We start from the raw sequence: 25271 nt of genomic DNA on the forward strand, positions 1-25271 counted from the left end.
CCTCGCGAAATGCGTCGGTGTGCCACGTGAGGGAGGCGCAAAATGGGATCTTGACCCATTTTTTCCTCCTTCTCTCTCCTCCTCGGTTTGAAATATGAAACCTGGACCATTTCAGCCAAGTCTGTCCCCGGGCTCCCAGTTCCAACACTGCTCTGCATTACCCGGCTTCATTTGGCTTTTAGACACCAGGTTTGTCACTTTGACATTACATTTTCATCCTTTTTGATTTTTACACACCACCCATTTCATCCACAGTGACTCAATTACCCTCCTCCACGCGAGTTTGGATTTGTTTGCTTTCTGAAACTTTTTCCCTGCGTGTGGATGCTGAAATATCCGTAACTTTTTTCTTTAAATCATTCCCATTGAGATACAGCATCTCTCCGGGTGGCTTTCCTAAAGGGACGCTGGTGGCCATGATTGCAAACTGAGCTCCAAACAAAAGAGAAGTGGAAAGCATCGCCTGCATCCTTTCTTTTGTCTTTGTTGCATCTCTTAATTACATAACTGTCTCTGGGATGTACAAAACACTCGACAGCTAGTTTTCTCTTTTCCTCCACAAAGGAATTAATTTTTTTCTGCACCGAGGAACAACTATGGCGAGACTTCTGTTGACCATGCGTCTTTTTCTGGTTTTATTCGGATTATTTTTGCTCTCTGATCCATGTGCAAGAGCCGAGCCGGAGCCGGAGCCGCAGGAAGAGGAGGAGGAGGAGAGTTCCTGTCAGGGAGCTTTCGACCTGTATTTTGTGCTTGATAAGTAAGTGGAAGCAGCTTTAAAATGTTTCATATCCATGGAGACCAAATAGGAATATCATTGGCATGGTAATACAGAGGATTCCCAGCTGCAGGAAGCTATAGCAAAAGCACCAAAAACAAGCTGACATCTGGATGTCTTTGTCGTGTTACTGTCTCTTTAAACGCGGTACATTGATTTTACACAGGTTGGTTTCATGCTTTTATTGAGGACTAGAACATATGACGTTTATTTTCCAAACAGGGAGTGAAAGTACATTTACCCAACTGTACTCAAGCACAATGTCGAGGTACTAATATTTAAAAGTTCTGCTACTTTGTACTTCTACCCCTCAGAGGTCAATGTTGTACTTTCACTCCTACATTTATTTAATACCTTTAGTTGCTAGGCAGATTAGGGTTAATGATGGTAAATATAATCTCCCTTAAATCAGACTTTAGTTCACCTGCAGTAAATCCAGCAGCTACCCTGCAGTATACAAAGCCATTCAAACTAGCTGCACCTTTACCAGCTCTGAGAACACTTTAATTATCAATCATTATAAAACATATCAGAGATATTATTCTGAAATGGACCAATCACACAATGACTACTTTTACTGTCGCTACTTTAAGTACATTTAGAGGAGAGTACTTTCTACTTTCACTGGAGGAACATTTAGAATACTTTTACTGTGACAGAGTATTCCTACACTCTGGTACTTCTACTTTACCCAAGTACAAGATCTGAGTACTTCTACTTTACTCAAGTACAAGATCTGAGTACTTCTTCTTTACTCAAGTACAAGATCTGAGTACTTCTACTTTTACTCAAGTACAAGATCTGAGTACTTCTACTTTACTCAAGTACAACATCTGAGAACAAAAGCACAAAAACAAGCTAACATCTGCAGATGCTTTCCGTGTTACTGTCTCTTTGAATACAGCATATTTATTTATCCAAGTTTGTTTCATGCTTTTATTGAGGGCAACAAATATGAGGCCTGTTTCCCAAACAGGATGTGTACTATACCATACTTTTAGCTTTAAATTCGTGTTAAAAAGTACTAAAATCTAATGTTTAATGCTATGGAGTTAGCAGATTAGCACAGCAGCTGCAGCTGTGCGTGCACGTGTGTGTGTGTGCGCATGTGATGACGCTGGAAAGGAGGCTGACTCCCAGAGTACAGTTTGCTGAATAAGCAAAAAACGGGGTGACGATGTGTATGCAGCAGGAGTGATATCTCTCTTTTGCTGCAGGTTAAAGCACCCTTCTTCTCCCTCCACATCATCTGTCACTCTCCTGAAACTGAAAAAATCCCTGCAGTTATTTTGATTCCCACCCGAAACTAAAGGGATTTTTTTTCTTGCTCTTTGCTCACCGTTCACGCTTTCATTTCCACCCTCCGTCCGCCCACATAGGAAAAATGCTGTGGTTTGTGTGACATCTTAGTGCTGGACTTCAGCCGGGGGGGAAAATAAAATGTCAGAGGAAGCAAGGGAAAACTTCTGGAGTCCCTGCCTTACTTTGAATTCCTCCACTGCACACGTTTATATACTTTCAAGTGCGGTAAATGATGTTTGATCAAACATATGGAGTACAGGAGTTGCCAAACTGCGCGCAAGTGTTGAATTAAACTCACTATAGCTTATTGTCGAACCATCCTCATTTTAAACCACTGGGCCAAAGACCTTTTGCAAACAATGAAAAGACAACCAGTGTCTGAAGGGAAAATATGCCAAGAATCTCAGAATATCACCCAAAAAAGACACCAAGACTGAGAGAATAAAAGTCATTATCCTTCATTAAACCATCATTTTGTGGTCATGTCAGTCCCCAATACTGCGATAACTCTATGCAACTGTAGATAGGCTCTTTCACATAAAGAAAAAACAGCTTTATGCACCACTACATTTCAAAAGTGTCCCACACATTATTAGACGATGGGTGCAAAAGTTGTATGTGTTTTCCTACGAATTACAAAACTGCTATTCCATATACTGTCATAATTTCAAAGGGTATTGCAGTATCAGCTCTTGGCCTTCCCCTTTACATTTATTAAGCACTACCTGGAATGGGGAGGGGAGCCAAAAAAAAGGACAGGAAGCAACAACATTTATAGAAAATCTGGTCCTGATTTAGAAAACCTAATCTGGCACGCACCCACCTTCTAGAGCATTTTTAGGAGGGGATTTTGTCTTTGAGGACATGTTACAGAGAAAAAGGAAGTGTCTTGAAGTTAAGCGTCACTTGTTATGCCACTGCCTGACACATTGATGGTCCCCAGTGGGAATCAGTGACAGTATAAGTGCCGTTTTGTACCCTCTGTACTTCACAACTACTTTGACATTTTTCCTGGATTTTAATTTCTGAGTAGAAGTGGACACCAAACATGTAGCTGCTCCCCAGATGTGCTTCATTTGGCCCGGTGGTAAACACTGACACATGGTGTAAATAGGGATATTTTTTTTACAATGTCAGATGCTATTGTTAGCTGGTCTGCATGCTTTGCTGCCCAGGACGTGAATAACAAGCCTCAGACATCAGTTGTGGACTTCAAATAAGAGGAAGCTCATTAGAGACCTACCTCAACCCCCCCTAAACAACCTGAGTCAGGCATGAGTAGGTTTTATAAGAAATGGTCTGAGTCTGAACTCAAGGAGGATACAGGTTATTTAAAAACTGATGGCACTTCCTTCTTTATAGTAGGTCATAAAGGACCATTTTTGGACATCTAGCCCAACGCTGTATTGCTTATTTAGCAAAAAGTCCCCAATGGGTGTTACAGTTATTAGAAAATCATGTCAAGCAGAACAGGAGGGAAGTTCATGAAGTGAGTGACGCAACAGATTAAATTGAGCCAAGGGAAAAACAAGGCTGTGTGCTTCTATACTTTGGCCACAGAGGATGCCATTTATCTACGTATCACTGGTTGAAGCTGTTTTAATGAGTAATAGCTGCTGCCACACATCTTTAAGGAAGTATATAAATAATGGACAACTGTGTTAATGATCATCAACGAATAGGACTAAGAGTGTAAAGACACGCTAGCAGATCTGAGAGACTGCACTTCACTTTGAACTAAATGCTAACGTGGCTAACGTCGCTCACATGCTGTCGTTTTGCAGGTTTAATGTTTGTGCTTGTCATTAATTCATTCCAGATTTGTCACGAGGATGGTTAGGAGATTTGACAGTAATTAGGAAAGAGTGCTGCGTTGGCTCATAAAATTGACTCCAAAGACATTTATTGCTTTTTTTGGGGGCAGATGATGTCACGCTGCAACATTGGTCGGTTCTGCTGAGACACACGGGTGGCTGCAGTCTGAAGGGTAGAGGAGTTGGCTCATATGGTTGCCAGTTTGAATTTGGGACATCTGGGACTCGATTTGGAAAATGTTTGTTTAAGTAAGACGCATTATCCTCTGCTAGTGACTTGTAGATCTACAGTATATATGCTGTACTGCAGTTTTACAATACACTGGAGGTGTCAAAGGGGGTGAGGGGCAGCAGTGGTTAAACTACAGCTTGGGGTGAATTTGACTTATCCTATGCTACACCATTCCACCAATTGCCATAGAAATCTGGCCAATACTTTTCCTGTAATCTTGGTGGCAAACCCACAAACAAATGAACAAAACAAAGCTTCATACAAAACCTCCCTGACGAAGGTAACGATGGTGTTGATTGAAAAAACATGTTTGGCAGAAAACCACACCCTGCCACTTGCAGTTCACGATGTGAGACGTACAACACCATTTTAATGGTTTCTCCACTACTGTAACGAAGACTAAATGAAGTCACACAGAAGCTTAGAATCTTCGGCCATGCTAGTGTGTCTGAGAGGCTGCACTCTTAAGTCCCCAGGAAGAATGTTGTGTCCCTCTTTTGAGGCCAGCTGGCTTAAAAAGACCTTTCCCCATGAACGTGCATCAGGAAACAGGTCTATCCATGTAAATGCTAACAGCATGCTAACATCCACAATGCCAACATGCTGATGTTTAACACGCACAACGTCAATCATTTCAGTTTAGTCTGCTAACATCTGCTAGTTAGCATTACGCACAATATACAATGGAGGTTGATGGGAACGTCATAGCAGTTTTGCAAGTATGTGGTCCTGAAGTTATTCTGGATTCATCCTATGGGAACCATTAGCATCTGTAATGTAATGGCTATTCCCATACAATGGCCTCTATTCTTCTACTTTTACTTCGATGACACATTTGGTCTGGGCCAAAGCAGTGGACAGACCAATCGACTGACTGAGAGATGGTCTGTAGAGCCATTGCTAGCTTTGCAAATCTTCAGGACCTTGAGATGATGTATTATGTGGTTTTCTTTGAGCATGCCGTACAATTTAGATAAAGGAAACTAAAGCCTTAAAATAGTCACTGTGACCATGTGTTGCATGCCTTTAAGACCTTGTATTTCTGCATATTAACAAGCAAGGGTGTATATGCGCTGATTCAGAGTGGGTGGGTCTCAGCTGGCTCTTTCATAGGGAACACAGAGCCAGAGGAAGGGTTATGGGTGTGTGTTAATATGGGACATAGAGGAATGCACCTTTGGGCCAAATGTTAATGTGTACCTCTGGATGAAGACAGCGTTTAACAGTCTTGTTATTGTTGATTTAGGCTGATAATTTGGTACATTAGAAGCACATTAGTACTACCATTGTAGACTTCAAGGAAGGGAAAAGTACTGTGAACCAATCAGCCTTGTAGTGGGTGTAGGATTTGAGTTGTAGAAGTGGTCTTCTGCCACTCGACAGGCTCTCTTCAGACATCTCTCTTTCATGTTTTCATCAGACTCCCATTGTCGCTTCAATCCATACAAGTTGCCGTACTAGTGCTGCTATGAATAATCATTCAGTTTTTTATCTGGCAGGCAAAGGCCCAATCACACAACCAATCATAATGTTGTTGTTGTTGGGATGTAGTCAGTTAGCGTTAGCGCACCAGATTGGCGTTAGGTCATGCTCCCTGAATCCTGACAAGTCAGCGGAAAACTAGCAGCTGCAGTCCATAAATATTTTGGATTTGTCTAGGAGAGGAATACGTGCTTACTTTGGAATGACACGAGCTCTGTGTTTTGTCATTTTGTCTTTCGCAGCGTGCTTTCTTTACGCCAAGAAATGTCTTGTTAAATTACATCTTGCTGTCTGAAATCCCCCAGAGACCAAAGCAAAACAAAAAGTCTTAAAGGAAATGAATGCCACTTATCCCCTTGGTAATATCTGACAAAGTGCCTTTTAAATGCTTTGATCAAGTCAGAAGTCTCCTGACACACATCTCACATGCCTCTCCAGCAGCTTCTGTTATCCAATCGTTTTTATTCCAAATATTTCCTCCTGATTTTGGAATAGATGTGCAGCATTAGCTCAACAGTCACGCAGTAAAGATTTGACTTCTGTAAAAGGCTGTTAAAGTAGGTTAGTGGTTTTAAACAAACAAATCCTTGTGCCCAGTCAGTTAAATTGGAGCGCCATCATTGGCTGCAGGATGGGGTGGTGTGGGTAGGCCCAGCTGGAATTGCAGACAGAATCTTTAGTGGAGTTTTTTGTGCAACATTTTTCCTTCTCCATCCGACACTTTGAACCGTGAGAACGAAGATTAGAGCCACTGAGACTTCAGACCGATGAAACATTTTCCCACATGCCGTCATGCCATTGCCATTTGAGAGAAGTGCTTGCTGGGTAGTTAGAAAAGGACTTGGTGGAGAAAGAAAGCATGACATTAAACAGCTGTAATATCCTTTGATAGGGTTACATGATTAAAGGCATGCTTAACAATTCCCTTGGAAAATGGCTTAGAACATTAGCTGTTTGATCCTCAGAAGTTACCTTTAAAAATAGTATTAATTATTAGGCTTGGCCATAGCAGGGAAGTTAAACTCTCAAACATGTTTAGAACTTTTATTCAGAGTCTTAGAAGTGGCTTGGGTTTATAACCAAGTTAGTGAGGTAGTATTTCTTACCCAGGACCACCTTGTGATATCGCTGCATGTCAACTCTATTAACTAACATTCATTCAGACTTGACATTCACTGTAATATAACTAAAAAATATCTAGAATTCGACAATTGTAAAAAAGTATTGCCTGTTTTTTCAAAGGTTCAGCATGACAAACATTTGTATGTATCTAACCTCATATCTTCTGTGTCATTTCCTGTCAGTCTATCTATCTCTCCTCAAGACCAACTTTATGCTCTCCTCAACACATTCACACACTCTCTACAATCTTCCTCTCACACACACACACACACACACACACACACACACACACACACACACACACACACACACACACACACACGTAGACAAAGACACACACACACCGTCTGATTCATTGTCTGCAGAACCAGACATTGTGAAAACCGCAATTCAGCAGAAAAAGGCATCACTACCAATGACTGGCGGGGATATTTTTGTTCTCCAGGTCCTCTCAGCCCCGTGGGGGACATTTAGCAAATTCCTGTGTCCTCTTGTTATGCCCTGTTTAGCACCGTTGAACAGTAATGATGCGTCTGACCTCCCTTTGTGCTGACAACACAAACTGCCCTGGATGTTACATGAACTGATGTTGTATTAAAACTATGTGTAATTTTAGCCAGACGTAGCTTAGTTTGGAGCAAAAATGTTAACTTGTGGAAACAAGCTGTGGAGTTGATTGAGCCATATGCAATAGCTGAATGGTTTTCAATTAAGCAAACCCAACCTCAAATATTCCCCTCTGGGAGCCTTAATGTCTTAATAATGAATCCATTTTTACCACAGAGTGTGGACAGTTTGATTGTTTGGTATTAAGATACATCTGCATTGACCAACCAACAGTGAGCAGTGGTTTCATTGACCTTAACACCCACATGGAAATCGAACCTCAACTCAGTCAATGAAGGAAATGACTGAGTTGATAGTAGAGAGATAACAGGGAGTGCCAGACTTATACAGGGTCATGATAAGCACCTTAAAACCCTGATTTCAAATGGGCTGCCAAGCTTTTAAATGGAGAATTTACAGTAAAACTCTTAAATGAAAGGAACTCAGAAAGCGTTGATCTCCACCAAAGCCAAATATCTTGCAATGGTGACCAAGGTCTAAAATCATTGGTGTATTGTCCTAGTAATCCGGATTCACTCAAAACTTTGATAGGTTCTTCCTCTGCCAATGCTTAACCATTCCACCAAGTTCCATAACATTTGGGAAAGTATTTGTTCCATAATCCTGCTCACAAACATGAAACGTAACTAATGCACATGGATTTAATCAGACGTCTGCACCTTGCTCTGATAGTCCGTTGTTGTCAGTGCTTCATGCTGTTTTGTGTGCAAGCATGTATTGGCGGAAGCAGGTCGGACGTACAGTTTCATCAAAGCATGAGCATGTTTCTTTGGCTGGAAAATGTACATTAGAGCCAACAGATGTGTCACAGTGTCTCACTCCCAGTCAGTGGAGTTTTACTGTAATCTGTCTGATAAAGCTCTTTATCTTTCCTTCCTTTTCTTTTGGTTCTCTTTCTCTCAACCCCTTCTGATGGCATAAAGCCAGACACGTGCTCTTCATCTTGTTCCCAGAATCTGTGCGATCAAGAAAACACTGTCGCTCGGCTTTTGACGATTTGCCGTGACATAGCATCAAACTGCTGTTGAGGCCTTGTCCGCAATTTGCGAAGCCCCTTCACATCATAAAACCTTTTATCTTCTGTGCTCAAAACCCCAAACCGCTGAACTTGAGGGCTTTACTGTGAACATAAAATTAGATCAAAGGATTGAAAAGTGGGAAAAGACACCACAGATTTATAGAATGAAATCACCCACTTCCTTTCCCAACGCTGTTTGGACAGGTGAGTGAAACTGCAAGCTAGGCCTCGGTCCCACGACTGCAGCCACCTCACACAATTGAGCTGGTCCAATGCAAACAAGAGCAATCGTGGTTCAGAAACAAAGATAAGCAGCTGAAAACCAAAGGTGGGGAGTCCTCAAATTCACCCTGGTGTTAAATAAATACTCAAAAACGATCCCCACACCTCGACATGACAGGAAAGTTCCCCCACTTTTTCCCTCTGTTGCTGTAATGGAACAATTTACATAAGACATTGACTCCTGGCATTTCTTCAGGTCAGCCGCTGTGTGTGTGTGTGTGTGTGTGTGTGTGTGTGTGTGTGTGTGTGTGTGTGTGTGTGTGTGTGTGTGTGTGTGTTTGCAATCCCGCACATTTTATTACAAATCAAAGCCAGATATCTCCCCCTCCTACACCTTGAACTTTTATATTTTGGGAGGATTTGTTGAGCTTGTAAGGTCTTGTCCTCTTTCTTCGCACAGTCAGCTTTAAGTGGGGGAACCAGTCATCACATCAACAATAACTGAGGGAATGTTTTGGTCGGATGTTTAGTTATCCCGCATTCAACAAGACCAGGGAAATCACCGAACCTACAAAACAAGGATATATTATTTTGGATGCTTTTATTGAATTTGGAGCAATGGTCTAGATGTTTGTTGGCCCAAAGGAACCCAAACCTGAACCAAGCTTTGACAATTTCTTGGTGTTTTTTAGTGGCTTTCCTCTTAGCTACTGATCAATCACTCTGTTTGCTTTCCTTGGATTTTAAGACGATGAAGATTGAGTATGATCTGGCCCTCATTTCAGCTACTGTTGCTCTTGCTGTTTCTCCTTGACATGTTTGTAGCTGCAGAGTGTTTGGTTTTGGGGTTTCACATGCCAAAAGTTTCAACATCTGTGAAGTAAATGCTCGTCAACAACTCTATTAACCTCTTGTTGATTTAAATGAGCCTATGAGAAAATGTTGTTGGTTCTTTAAAGTGAAAAATTGGTGGCTAGAAGATTAAGAACCCTCTAACATCATCCAGTCCACCACACAGATCATTCAAGGTCCTGTTTGGCAGGATAAAAAGCCTTGAATGATTTAGGCATGATGGGAAAGTCCCCGGTATTCCCAGGCTATGTCTTCCCCCAAAGCCCGGCCAAATAATAACCCCTCCGCTGCCCAGCAATAACACAAAAACACCATAGGGTAAAACTTCCAAGAATCACAATTGCAAGGCAAATCACATTAGTCACAATTAGTTTCCATTTCAAGTTTTGGCCCAAGAAGCAGTTTCTGATTTCCAAGAAACTCCTGACTTCGGTTCGGGTTGTTCCTTTATCCTCTTATAACCCAATGCTCAAAATACATTGTAGACAAAATCTCATTTACTGAACAAATGTTTTGCCTTGGACCCAAAGCCAGAGAAGCCCATAAGCTACAAAATACTTCATTCTGTTTATTATGTCTAGACATGATTCTCAAATAGTTATATTTTGAGTGAGTGCTGGGAACTCATACAACCGAAAAGGTAAGCTAGGATAACAAGTCAGTGTTTAGTCTGGTTCCCATTACATGCTGTTTCAAACTGAACATTTTTTGCAGTCAACAATGAGGGTAAACCCCCTAAGAAATGACATGCATATGGTTAGATTTTACAGACTCCTTAGAGAACTCAGTGGAGCTTGGGATGAAATGCAGCAATAAGCTATTTAGTTCCTCTCAACCTAGCGTACCGTTTTTGCACAACTAAACTAACTCTTACCATTGGGGTACTTTAAGTTAGAGTAGTAGAAAGGTCTTTTAGTTTTGTTCTCAAGGCCTTGTAGTGCAGCGCTACACTCATCAACCAACCAGTTTGTCAATGTTTTAACTTGCAGTATGCTAGCAAAGACAGCCCTCAGCATGTGCAATTAGGCAAACACTCACACAAGCAATCCATAATTACACTTTATTGGATGTCAGATCACTTGCTGATTGGTTGAAGGACCAACATAAACGACACAAAAGGCTTAGAAACTGACAGCAGTGTTCAATAACCTTAATACCTCGCTCAGATTTGACCACTTTATTAACATAACACCTCAGAAGGCTGGGAAAACAGGTCTTATCCAGCCGGGATGGAAACTCTCCAATAAATTGAATTGGAGCTAATCCCTGTGGACCTTCTGTCCTCTTCAGAGAGAAAGCAGGCCACCTTCAGTGCAGTCTAATGCTGTTACAGTTGTTCAGTTAGTTTACACCTAGAATAACATTCAGTCAGCCTGCCACTTTATTCTAAGTAAGCATCAGCCTCTAAACAGGCCTCTAGCTTTACCACAGTCAATTAGCTCATTTCCCATGTGTCATCGTTCCGGAAATCTCGTTAGCTAACAGATGACCCGCTGACTGGTTACATCATGCCGGAAGCCTTCTCTCTAAAGGCTCCAACTTAATACAATTGCTGTGCATAAACACAGTCTGCTCATAAGGAAATTAAGGTAGCTGCATAAGGAGTTTTTTGGTCCAGTTTTATGGAGGTTCCCCTGGGGAGGCCAGGACCAGCCTTCAGGGCCTCATTCAGGACACAGGAGGGTGCTAAATGACCCACCAGGCCACGCCACCAGCCTCTTTTACCTCAACAGGCCCCTGATGTATTGTAGAGGCTAATCAGGTTAATTGATTTGGGATACTGCCCCAGTGTTGTCTGTGAAGAAATCAATGATTTGACACAGAAATAAGAGAAGCTAGACCCCCCCACAAAAGGGTTTATGCTCTCAGAAATGCATGTTTCTTGTGGTCAAATGTTTAAATCAACCTACAGCTTAAAGATACTCATGCTGTACTCCTTAAATCCTACAGCACTTTATTTTGGGACGGGTTTTTAAAAAACTGCATTCAGTGATAGTTTCAGTGCTTTGCTATTTGACGGGCAAAGATACGTTAGCAATATTAAATGTTAGTTTGTACAAAGGACCCTGGGAACATGACAATGGGATGTAGGGATTACACTGTTTGTAATAAACAGGATGGTCTATATTCTTTATTAAATATGGTCTTTTCCTCCAAGTTTTGGTGACAGATGATGATGTACTAGCTTGTTATCTGTTGCTAGCTACACAGCTAGTTAGCATTCTAGCTGTTTAGCTACAAAGAAATACAAGTTATTATCCTTCTGTTAAATACACAAGAGACAATATTTGTTTTATGAAATAGTTGTGACAGAAAGTAAACTCACTGTAACAAGTGAAGCCGTTGTGTTTGGTACAACAGGCAGCTTGTTCTTGCTGTGGGGCTAATGTCTTTACCCCCTGTCGTTTTTGGCTAACAAAGCTGCATATCCCTTGTTTGACTGCTCTACCATATGGAGGTCAGTGTGTGTCTGATAGACAGCTTAAGGCTTGATGTTTTTGATTTAAATTCTAGCTGAACAAATCCTTTTTATCTCACACACACACACACACACACACACACACACACACACACACACACACACACACACACACACACACACACACACACACACACACACACACACACACACACACACACACACACACACACACACACACACACACACACACACACACACACACACACACACACACACACACACACACACACACACACACAAAGAAATAACAATTTTACAAATGCTATTCCTTAAAGCTCCCTGCTATCTTAGTCTGTGCTTCGTAGCTCTTAGCTGTATTTTGGTTTGCATTTAGCCACTATTTTGATTGTTGTGTGTTAACCAATGTGTATGCACTTTGACCGTATAACTCATAACTATTTTTGTTTTATCTTAGGTCTGGGAGTGTGAAGAATCACTGGAAGGAAATCTACGACTTTGTGGAGAATTTAGCGGAGAAATTCAAAAGGCAAGATACTCTTCATTCATGTTAAAACAATGAAACCTTCAAATATGACGGGAAAACTGTGGATTTACGGAAGTGTAATGTATACTTTGGCAGTTTAAAGGACATCCAAAAGTCTCTCAACACTAAAAAGCCATTTTGCCTCTGTGCCTGGCTTCCTGAGATGTAAATCACTGAGGAGAAACACACACTTTACGCAGCAGTTAGCCCGGTGGAGTCAAATAAATATATGTCCCTACAGCTACAGTTGGCCATATGCTAAGTCACTTAGCTGGCAGGCTGATGTTTAACTGTGTGTGTGCAGAAGCTGAGCTGATATCTGGTGTCAGTGGGTCAGCTGCAGTGACTGCAGGCAGGAAGGTCTTTGTGTGTGAGCAGCTTCGGTTTTATAGCTTCTTTAGATTTAGATGACGGCATGCTTTCAATGGACAAAGCCTTAAGTGTGTCAATCGTTTCCCCTAAATGTGACTCAGATTTGACATTGTATAACAGGGAGGGAACAATAGGAAGCACTGTTGGAATATTGCACATGTCTTGAAATGAAATAATCAATCACCTTTCTTTGTATAGCAACGTTCATACATTCAATATGACGGGAAAACTACAGACTTTCTTTCATAAAGGAGGAGGAAACATCCGATAGGAAGGTTGAGATGTAGAAAGGATGAACACATACTACCTTAACAGCATACCTACCTATACGTCTTCTGTCAATTATAAAGGCTGTTAACGAAGGTGCTGTAGCTGCACTGGAGTTATAGCGTAGTAGCTAAAGCTTCTTTCATGTGATAATCCAGCCTTTGCATCCTTTTTCATTTATTAAACATCACATATATTTAGTCCACTTGTCAAACATGCAGCCCAAAGTATTTTCACATTGTACTGTAATTATACTGCAAGATGCCGGTGTCCCTTTTCACTCAATGTGAGCTCATGGGCAGAACACAGATCAGTGAGTGCAGTCATGTATTTGTTATGTAAGATAAGATGTACCTTTGTTGATCCCCAGGAGTTTATGCAGCAACACATAGAGAAAGAAGCACAGTACAGATTCATTAAAATTAAAGGATCAAATTAAAATGATTTACAGGTGAGTAACAGTTTTAAAACAAACTGTTAGAACAACAAATAAGTAAGAATGAAGTGGACATGTTGCTATGAAAACAAGTGAGGATACTGCAGATATGACTGAGGTGTTTGCTGCTATCATGGCTGAAATATGAGCGATATTTCAAAAACAATTCAAGATATTCAAGCAGAAATTCATCTCCATTTTAATAAGACATGTACCAGTACAGTACGTACCTATGCTACTATCAGTTGTCAGTGTGTTGCCTCCCCGCAGTGTCCCTTTAGATTCTGAGTATCTATATATTTCCCTGTGAGATAAAGGGGAAAACATAGATCAGTTATTAGCATTTAGAGCAATGTCCCAAATTGACCCTGTATCCATTTAGGCAATTACAGATTCTAGATAAGACGGATGTATTTTCTCCTCTCTAGGCAAACATTTTAGGGATATTTCAAAACAATTCAACGTGTCCTTCAGCTCGTGGGTGGTTTTGTTTTGTCCGTGCCACTCGAAGGCCACAACAACACCTGGAGCTCCGTGCTGCGGATACAACAATGACCCAACACTTTCAAACGTTTCACCTCCAAATCTGCATTCATTTACTTTCTCTCTCAAACACTGCAACACCTATTCAAAAAGACTTCAAAAAGTTGTCCATGTTTGTGTGTTTACATTCATGCAATACTTTCCATTTTCACCATCAAACAAAAAGTACCAAAGTTCGTCCACATCTGAGGATGTTTGTTTGCATGCTAACATTTGAGTCACTGTCACGCACAGAAACAAAACGCACGCTGTGACTCTCCTGTCTTTGTTTGTTGTGATGCATTCGAGAAGCAAGTCGTACACATGTTGCAGCGGCCCCAGAGGCAGGAAAGTCCACAGTGAGATATTTACTGTTTAAAAGGAATCCAACTTTATTTGTGTGTCTTGAAAGTAAATCAAGTTTTTTATGATTCTTTCGCAGAATTCCTGTAACTCTCGCAATGTTTCTGATTAATCACAGATGTAGAAATGATACTTAAGTGTATTGGATGGTGGGAAATCATCTACCAGCCATTAAATTCTGCCGAATTCAGTCCGGCATGTATCACCAGTAATTGGATCTGCTGGGATTTTCTTATGAGCTGTTTTTCTTTTCTGTTGCAGTCCCATGCTGAGGATGTCCTTCATTACGTTCTCCTCCAGAGCGTCCACCATCATGAAGCTGACGGAAAACAGGTATACTAATCAACGCTGTAATGTGTTGTGAATAAATGTTATTGTTGCGCAAAATGCTCTTACACAAGAGGAACAATCATCAAGTAAACTCACTGTTGCCCCAGAGTGAAGGCAGATGCTCTCTGAACTGACATGAAGCAGAAAACTGGCCCCCGTCACGGTGTTGTTGCTCAAAGCGAAATGTTATTTTGTGAGAAGTAATATCGTAGAAACTGTCTGCAGAATAGTCTCCATCTTGCTTTCTGCTACAAGACTGTAAGTAACAGAATCAGGGGAAAACTGTTGGTATTTTATCAATTCATCTAAAAATAAAAACTATACTCGAATAAAATGTCGTAAATCCATCTTTCAAAAGTCTAAGAAATTAGGATTTCATTCATCGTTTTTTCTGAAGTGCAGTGAAGTTTTCTTTTATACTACTTCAATTAATGTCACAAAAGCGGAAAATAGTGTGCAAACCTGGTCTAAAATAATAACGAACCAATGTCAAAATGCAAAAACATAGATGTTGCATAGATCAAAACTCTTCCTGTGTGCAGAATGGAGATCAAAAAGGGTCTGAACGCTCTGGAAAATGAGAGACCTGGTGGGGACACGTTCATGAATCTTGGCCTGCAGAAGGTGAGCCTTGTTGTGTCATTCAACACAGAGAATCACATAGTCCTGCTTTCAAACAGTGCTTAAACTAGTTTAAATGTGTAACTTTTGTATGAAAATGTCTTCTTCTTCAAAGGCAAACGAGCAGATAACCCAGGAGAACTTCGGTATGCATCGAGAGACTTGTTTCAATGCTTTCTTTAAGCTAAATTCTGCTTTATGCTGAGGTTATAAGCATGTACTTTTCATAGGCACGGCCAGCGTGATTATTGCGCTGACAGACGGAGAGCTGCAGGAACATCAGCTCATCACCGCACAGCAGGAGGTATCAAACCCAGACCTGCAGCTCCCGATATATCAAGATTTAAATGCTAGTTTTCTGGAACTTATTCCCTTTATTGCTCGTGTTTTTCAACAGGCAGAAAGAGCCAGGTCTCTCGGAGCGATTGTGTACTGCGTCGGTGTTAAAGACTTCAACGAGACTCAGGTAATGCCAATAAAGGAAATGTGTGACGCCGCTTTTACACGTTTATAGTCTGAAATAAAGACAGTACCATACATGTGCAGAGGAATCCAGACTTGTGGAAATGCTGTCATGTTGCGTCTTCAGTGCAATCTGGCAACCCATAATTTAAAGTTTCCTGAAAGCCAATCCAATACTTGTCTCCTTGGGCTTCCTCTCTGGATGCCAACACGCAAAGTTGGAGTGGAGAAATGTCTGTAACTTGAATAATACTCAACAATTAGCTTCAATATGATGAGGAGAGGATGTCTCAGGGTCCTGGATCTTAATGTGAAGGATATTTGAGAGGATACGAGGCCCGGTCTCTACTACAAGATGCATTTGATTGATTGTAAATATACATGATTGTGGATAATGTGCTATCATTACTGGTTTTACAAAGTGTGTGTGCAGTTCTTCATGAGATCTTACTGTCTATAATGTCTGAAATTGTGACACACCAGTACATTTTGGGCCCCTTAATGAAATGTCACGTATCAGCAGTCATGGTTCCATTACATTTTCACGCAAATCTTAAAAATAAATGCAAAATTGTGCATTTTAATGAACAATTTAGGAGCTTACAAACTAGGGAGCTTACAATACTTGTGTTAGAAGTTGGCAGTATATGCTTCACTACAGTAATCTACCCACAAGAAGAGAGTAGAAGAAGAAGTTGAGGTTGTGATCTGGAAAAAAAACAAACGAGAGATCTCTAACTTTGTTTTAATTGGGTAAATGTTAATTGATCTTTTATGTCAGCTAGGATAGGTAATGTTTCCTGCTGTGCTGAGAAAAAGATAATAGAAATAGATATCTTTAAAGACGCCCAACGACTGATCATTATAACTCCTTTGAAACATCTGTCCAGGGACGACAGATAAAGAAAGCCTCTTCGGTTATTCTGCAGTGTTTATGAATGGGCTTTTTCCCTTTTAAGATGGCTACGTCACAACTGATACAGCAAGGTTGTTTCCATAACTAAATCTAAGCACTGTAAAGCAAAAAGAAGAAGCCAAAGACATCTGAAGGGAGCGTGTAATCGTCTTTGCACAACGGAGGAAGTTGTTGTATTGTTGCTGTTGCGTTACTTTAGAATGGCATGCATGGAAACAGGGCTAACGTCATCCACCTGTGAATCACAATTCAGTCAATTGTTTAACCAATGTTTTGTGAATGGATTCCTATTGAATGTGATTTCTCCCCTCTCTATCCTCACCTACCCCTCTGTAGCTGGCCACCATAGCTGACACCATCGAGCATGTGTTTCCTGTGCTGGGCGGCTTCCACTCTCTCCGAGGAGTCATCGATTCGGTAGATAAACTCCTCTCTGTGCAGGAGACTCTTCCTGTAGCTGAGTCCAACAGCACAGATCCACATCCACTTATTAATCTATGAGTCCGTCCTGCGTTTGGACGATATATTTTATTACTCCCTCGGTGAAAACGTTCTGAAGTTTGGATACACGGAACGCTTTGTTCCTTATCAAGAGCTTCATTGTTTTGCGCAATGCAAGAGTTGAAAAGAAATACTGATTTGACACAGTTTTAGTCACAGTTGGTAATCAAACAGACTGAGCACTATTTTTTTACTTTAACTTGAAGTCTTTCTTCATAATTTGGAGAGTAAATTATAGGCTAAATGAGCCCACTGCAACGAGTATTCCTCATGAAAAAAGAGAATATTTCCCCCAGATTCCCGTTGAGTCCGGTACAAAATAGTATAAACTATATAAAGCATAAGCCCTGCCACACTTAGTAACGGTTCCTTACAGAGAAACACAAATAAAAACAGTTTTAATACAAATTACCTTAAAAAATAGTAAAAATGATGCAATTTTTTATTCAAATTGAACTAAAATGTATGAAATAAGTTTATTTATTCCAAAATAAACACAAATTCTAAGTGCAACTCTTTCATAAAGTAAGCTTCATTTAACTAACTCCCTAAAAGAGGTTTTAAGATGAACACATTTGACACACAACACTGATCTCCTGTAATAAGGTCAGATGGAAAATCTACGTTTTATGTTTTGCATAATGATTTCTTTGTGTGCAAATCAAGCATTACAAGTTTTACGAAATGAAATGACTCCTTAGAAAGCCGTAGAACGTCTTTATGGAGTTCTTGACGACCAAGTGTAATTTTTGAAGCTGTCACAAAGATGTCAGCTTCACTTTCTCCTCGTTTTTCCTCCAGATCATCAAGAAATCCTGCATTGAGATTTTGGCGGCTGAGCCCTCCAGTGTGTGTGCAGGAGGTGGGAACACACACTCCACACACACCCACCCACACACACACACACACACACGCCATCCACCCATCATCTCTTGATCTGAGTTCATTTCTCCTCGGTGTCCAGTCTGCCTTTTTTTCGCACTTCAGTAATGACGATCCCAGACATGTCCTTATATGGGCGTCCAGGTCACTCACAGGAAGTGTATTGGCAGTGGGATTATTAAAGGGTCTCATTAAGAGGGTTAACCGTGAGAGAGGGGCAGGGGTGGTATTGAATGTCCTCCAAGATTATTAAAGTTATTAACTTAGAACACCACGTTGCTTTCCTCTTGCATTTTGTAGCAACTAGTCATTTATTCTTTACATTTGGCACTAATATGCTCAACTTCAGCCCCATTTACTCTATATAATAATGTTTCCAGTGTAAGGCCTATATTTCCAGATATCTCTGTGCTGTTTTATTCTGGTGACGCAGTGAAACGTTACGTAAACCCAAACCCAAAAGAGAACACCATTCAGAGTTTAGATACAGAGTTTAGGGCGGCAGTGTCTCAGTCAGTAGGGACTTGGTCTTGGGACCGAAGGGTCGCCGGTTCACGTCCCGATCGGACCAAAAAAAAAAATGGAGTGAGCTGGTAGACCTCCTAGGCCACTGCCGAGGTGCCCTTGAGCAAGGCACCTAACCTCTATCTGCTCCCTTGGCGCCGGGTACCTGGCTGTGTGCATGTATTTCCTTCCTGTGTGTTTAATGTGTGTCAACACAACAGAGTAGAGAGAGGCAATTTCCCTGTAAGGGATTAATAAAAGTATGTCTTCTTCTTCCTGGGATTCAGATGTGTCTCATGAAAATGGTCCATGATGTTCAACACATGCCGTATGAAATGTAATGTTGTTTGCCAGAGAGCGTAAAAACGATCAATGTGTTCCCCAGAGTCTTTCCAAGTGGTGGTGAGAGGGAACGGGTTCCTCCACGCCAGGAACATCAACCAGGTGCTCTGCAGCTTCAAGATCAACGAAACCGTCACAGTCAGTGAGTGTACACACACACACACACACACACACACACACACACACACACACACACACACACACACACACACACACACACACACACACACACACACACACACACACACACACACACACACACACACACACACACACACACACACACACACACACACACACACACACACACACAGGCTTGTCACTGTCTCATAATTCAAACCTACATTTTCTAATATCAGTTTCTGTTTGGGTCATTTTCAGTCTTTTATTCGCTGTATGAACCTTTGTATTTCTCTTGTCATTGAGGAATAGCCTCCTCAAAACACAGTATGTTTATAATGTGAATCCAAAACATGGGATTAAAAATGCAACCATTAAACTACTTTTGGAATAGATGATGAACAAAACTACAATTACCTACTATTTGAATAATCAAGAAGTCCTTTTTTTCTTGCAAAAATGTACAACAAGTGTGTTTTTAGTCTCTAATTTCTGGGGATTTCCTGCTTCTTTCTCTTTTAAATGACATTAAACTTGGGTTTTAGACAAAACACAAGATGTACAGACATCATGTTGGACTTTGAGAAAGAAAAACTACTTTTTTTAAAACTATTTTCTGACATTTTAGACACCACAGCCGTCATGAAATAATCATGAAATAACTGCCATTAATCAAACGTGAAAATAATCGTCCTAAAGTGGATCCTCAGAGGAAGAAACCTCCTCATACTTCTAGTTTCATGAAAGGGAAATGGCTCAAATTCAAATAAAACATCATCTTTTGTCACTCAGAAATATATGAATAGTGTTTGTCTTTTGAAGCACATACAGTATTTAGAGATAGAAATCAAGCTCTTTCTCCTCTGAAAGCACACGTCTAATGAGTGTCTATAGTTTAAAGGAACACACACACACACACACACACACACACACACACACACTGATGGTCGCTTATTTATTAATTGAAATGTTGTATTTCCCTCCTAGATGAAAAGCCGGCGAGTGTACAAGACACATTCTTACTCTGTCCAGCTCCTGTCATCGAGGAACTTGGAAAGTAGGTGCCTCTTTTTATCGTTTCTTATTCATCTGTGTCACACACACACACACACACACACACACACACACACACACACACACACACACACACACACACACACACACACACACACACACACACACACACACACACACACACACACACACACACACACACACACACACACACACACACACACACACACACACACACACACACACACACACACACACACACACACACACACACACACACACACACACACACACACACACACACACACACACACACACACACACACACACACACACAGACCATAAGAAGCCTGCCATACATTAACTGTTTTTTACGATACCCATCCGCAGCTGCATTCTTCTTCTCTGTGCAGCTAAAAATATAGAGAGGCTCTGAAGCCAGGCCAGCAAACTCAGTGGTAAACCTCCATGCGTTTATCCCGCTGCTGTCCTGAATTACAGAGAGAAGAGTCGTTAATGCACACCATGGCACTTCAGTGATTGCACATAGATCTACAGGGTATCTAAAGTAATAAAATAATAATAATTCAGAATAAAGAGGACGCATTCTGCTCATTTCCAGGTTCATTTCAGTATGTTGTACCATTACTGGGACATGTCTGCATGCTTTAATGTTCAAAAAGCTCTTTATGTTTCTCATACTGCCTGTGCTGCAGCTCCTCTTTTCACCCTCTGTCTGAAACCAGAGCCCAGTCTGCTCTGATTGGTTGGTTGGCCAGCCGGCTCTGTTGTGATTGGTCAACCGGTTAGAGCTGTCCCGCCCCCTTAGCCTTATCATGTACAATGTGTTGGAGCGCTAACGAGTGTTCCTCAGTGAATGTCACTTTAAAACTTGGCTTAAAGAGATCTTCTATTATGGTAATAGCTCCTCCATTATGTTCCCCCTCAGAGGTTACAAATCCCATCTACAGTTGATATTTGCACTGCCAGTCATGTGGAGAGAGAGGGGAATATTTAAACAGACTGCTTCAATCGATACCTCAGCAGAAGGGTCATAAATCTGAGGGTTCATCACCTCCTTTAAACTTCCTCTGTACATCTTCCCCGTTCTTACTTTTACATTTTCCATTCGACCCAATAACACTTCTCTCCTCCTGACTCTTCCTCCCCTCCCCCGGCCTCACTCTCGGTGCCACCGTGGCTCTCTCTTCACCCTCCCTGTTTTCCAGCCCCCGTCTGGTTGGTCATTTTTCTCTCAGTATCTGTGTTTTATTTGACTCTGCCACACACTTCTTTCATCCCTCCCTGTCAGCCTCCCGCTCTCTCTCAACAGTCAGCTTGTCCAGGTCTGGATGATCAAAGCCGTGTAGCAGCTACACCGGCCTTTCAAGTGTGCGGACATGTGTTTGTATGCAGTGAGATGCTCTGCAGGGAGGAACACTGCTCCAGTTAGGGCTGCAGGATTTAGAAAAATAACTAAATGCAATTGTTTTGAATGATATTGCACTAGCTTAAGAGTTTGAGTGTGTTATATAGGTTTTGGTGCATGTAAATGGTCTATAAAGGCTAAAATCTCACCCCCCCCCTGCCTGATTTGCCTCCAACAGACTCCTTTGTTTACTTCTATAACATAGTGACATCCCTATGTAACACTCAGGCTTCTATTGGTTAGTGCTCCAACACATTGAACGTGATAGGCTAAGGGGCGGGACATCTCTAAGCGGTTGACCAATCACAACAGAGCCAGCCAGCTATCTGTTTTACTGCCCATCTTTTATAACTTTACACTGTGTTCAGTGTTAGAACCTGTTCTGTTTGTGTCTCTGGATGATGCATGATGCTGTTTATTGTTTGCCAGTTACACAATAGAAGAAGGAAAAGTAGATAAAAAGCAGGATATGTCACGCTCGTTAATATAGATTTGTTTTCTGAGCTGGAGAGACCCTCACAAACTAATGAGCAGCAGATGGACTCTAGTGAAGTGCCTGCTAAGTCCAGTGTGTGTGTGTGTGTGTGTGTGTGTGTATGTGTGTGTGTGTGTGTGTGTGTGTGTCCTGTCTGTTTTACTTCCTTGTTTACCAGCTGTGAGACAGGGCACTCTACAAACTAACATTTCCTCTGAAATACTTTATTTCCTCCACTTCCTCAAATCCACACCTGTGTCAGTTTTCTCTGGCTCTTTCTTCCCCTTTTCAACGTTCCAGGTTTCTAGGCTTTCTTCTGTCAGAAATACACCCAATAAATGATTCCGTTATACAGCTGGCAGTGTGTCAGAGTTTCTCTGTAACTAAAACCAACTGTGAACTGATTTTACTGCGGCCAAAGCATGATGTATGGTAAAGTCAAAGAGCTTCACTTTCCAGAAACTAATGAGAGGTGTTTTATGATACTTTGTTCTTGTACTCCTCTACAATTCAGAGGTAAATGGTGTTCTTTTAATCCACTACATCTATCTAGTTGCTAGGCAGATTAGGATTAATGATGGTAAATATAATCTCCCTTAAATCAGACTTTAGTTCACCTGCAGTAAATCCAGCAGCTACCCTGCAGTATACAAAGCCATTCAAACTAGCTGCACCTTTACCAGCTCTGAGAACACTTTAATGATCAATCATTATAAAACATATCAGAGATATTATTCTGAAATGGACCAATCAAACAATGACTACTTTTACTGTCGCTACTTTAAGTACATTTAGAGGAGAGTACTTTCTACTTTCACTGGAGGAACATTTAGAATACTTTTACTGTGACAGAGTATTCCTACACTCTGGTACTTCTACTTTACTCAAGTACAAGACCTGAGTACTTCTACTTTACTCAAGAATAAGATCTGAGTACTTCTACTTTTACTCAAGTACAAGATCTGAGTACTTCTACTTTACTCAAGAACAAGACCTGAGTACTTCTACTTTACTCAAGTACAAGACCTGAGTACTTCTCCTTTACTCAAGTACAAGATCTGAGTACTTCTACTTTACTCAAGTACAAGATCTGAGTACTTCTACTTTACTCAAGAACAAGATCTGAGTACTTCTACTTTACTCAAGTACAAGATCTGAATACTTCTACTTTACTCAAGTACAAGATCTGAATACTTCTACTTTACTCAAGTACAAGATCTGAGTACTTCTACTTTACTCAAGTACAAGATCTGAGTACTTCTACTTTACTCAAGTACAAGATCTGAATACTTCTACTTTACTCAAGTACAAGATCTGAGTACTTCTACTTTTACTCAAGAACAAGATCTGAGTACTTATACTTTACTCAAGTACAAGATCTGAGTACTTCTACTTTACTCAAGTACAAGATCTGAGTACTTCTACTTTACTCAAGAACAAGATCTGAGTACTTCTACTTTACTCAAGTACAAGATCTGAGTACTTCTACTTTTACTCAAGTACAAGATCTGAGTACTTCTACTTTACTCAAGTACAAGACCTGAGTACTTCTCCCTCCCCTCCTCTCCTTCTATGTTTTCTTTTTTCTTGTTCTTGATTGTCCTCATAATCCCCTCCTCTCCTCCGAGTTTGGAAAAAACAATTCCAAGAATGTCATGTGACCTCCTCTGGAGCCTGTTCCCATCTAGATCTTCAAAACATGTTGATGAAAAGCACTTAACCCCCCCCCCCCCCCCATCTCTCATTCTGTGGAAGTCCAGGTGGATGTAAATGAGGTCTGGCAGATGGAAAAGCAGCAGACCGTTTGACCGATAAACCCACCTATACTCAGAGAGCTGTCTGTCTGGTTTCTGAAAGAGGAGGGAGGAGAGAGAAGTGGTTGAAGTTCAACGTCAACAGCAGACATACCTTTCTGACAACAACCAGCTGGGGTTGAGACACTGAAACAGTCCTTAAGATAAAGTAGAAGCACGCTCAAGTTCATGTTTCTGATGCACCCTCAAGCGGCAAAAAAACATCTCAGATCTAAGCTAGGGTCTTAGTTAAGCAGCAACACTTGTGTGCTAGTATAATATACTTCATAATATAAAAACACATATATGGTGATATGATACGATGCAGTACTGTGAGATCAATCATCCCAGGGTCTTAAAAAGTAACTCAAATTGACTCCAATGATTCTGAAATGGACCAATCTTTGAGAACCCTTAACATTAAGATGCAGGGGCGGAATGTATATCTACCCACACTGCAGTATTAATTGAAGGTACTTGTACTTTACCTGAGTATTGTCATTTTAAAGAGGCCCTATTCTGCTTTCTTGGGCTTTCCTGCAGTGTGTAATACAGGTTTTAGTGAATGTAAATGTTCTGCAAAGTCTAAAATCCCCCCAAAAAGCCTTATTTTTTCACTTTTCATTCTTTACTCCCTTTGTGTCACTGTCTGTTACTTTCTTAAAGTGTAACTCTAATGCATTTATGGGGTTTCCCTTTCCTGTAGAGTCTTATACAGGTTTTAGTGCATGTAAATGGTTTGCAAAGGCTCCAATCCCAAACTCTTTTGTTTACTTCCGTAGTGACATCACTATGTCACTACAACGGTTCTATTGGCTGAGGCTCCAACATATTGTATGTGATAAGGCTAAGGGGCGGGACCAGCTAACCAATCAGCGCAGACTGGGCTCTGGTTTCAGACAGAGGGTGAAAAGAGGTGCTGCAGCACAGGCAGGATGAGAAACATAAAGAGCATGGAGACATGTCGAGAGGACAGAGGTTATACTTTGGTTGAATTTACATTACATAAAGAAGGACATTTGGCAGCTGTGAGTAGAGATTGTGTAAGATTTCAAAGCGTGAGGGCAGGGATTGTTCACATTCCTGATAAATTAGCACGGCCTCATGAATTGGAAAAACCCACAAATTGCCCAGAACCATAAAAAACAACATCTTCTTCCACTTCCATTTTATTATGGAAGTGCATCCATCCCACTTTGGCCGTGGTGCCTGCCGTGTGTCTGGGCAATTCACACCATCACACCTTCAGTTTGTTTTTCCTCCTCTGGGGTTTTTAACCACGGTGGAAAAACGTTTTGTGTTTGGTTCATTTGGGCTCAGATTGCTCAATTACAAGTGAAACGGGGCTCGTAAACAAAAGCCACTCGAGTCATCACAAGTAGATAATATATTGGATGCCGATTTGGAGATCTGGGGAGTAAAACCTGGGTCCTACCATTAATCCAGACCTCTCTTTGTTCTTCTCCTCGAGTCCCTCGTGTCCTCTGGTTGTTTCCTGTTGGTTCAG

General features: G+C 41.1%; 1 protein-coding gene across 1 annotated transcript in view; it reads left to right on the top strand.

Moving 5' to 3' along the window:
* The first annotated feature begins 126 nt into the window (after positions 1–126).
* antxr1c (ANTXR cell adhesion molecule 1c) overlaps positions 127–25271 on the top strand; it is a 40443-nt gene continuing 15298 nt past the window's right edge. The window contains 11 exon segments of the mRNA XM_063893760.1: positions 127–760; positions 12347–12418; positions 14637–14708; positions 15248–15329; positions 15442–15472; positions 15557–15630; positions 15724–15792; positions 17041–17121; positions 18007–18067; positions 18977–19075; positions 20041–20110. Coding sequence (XP_063749830.1) covers positions 597–760; positions 12347–12418; positions 14637–14708; positions 15248–15329; positions 15442–15472; positions 15557–15630; positions 15724–15792; positions 17041–17121; positions 18007–18067; positions 18977–19075; positions 20041–20110 — 875 coding nt within the window. The 5' untranslated portion in view covers positions 127–596.

The sequence above is a fragment of the Eleginops maclovinus genome, chromosome 10 (assembly GCF_036324505.1).
Source record: "Eleginops maclovinus isolate JMC-PN-2008 ecotype Puerto Natales chromosome 10, JC_Emac_rtc_rv5, whole genome shotgun sequence".
Taxonomy (NCBI): Eukaryota; Metazoa; Chordata; class Actinopteri; order Perciformes; family Eleginopidae; genus Eleginops; species Eleginops maclovinus.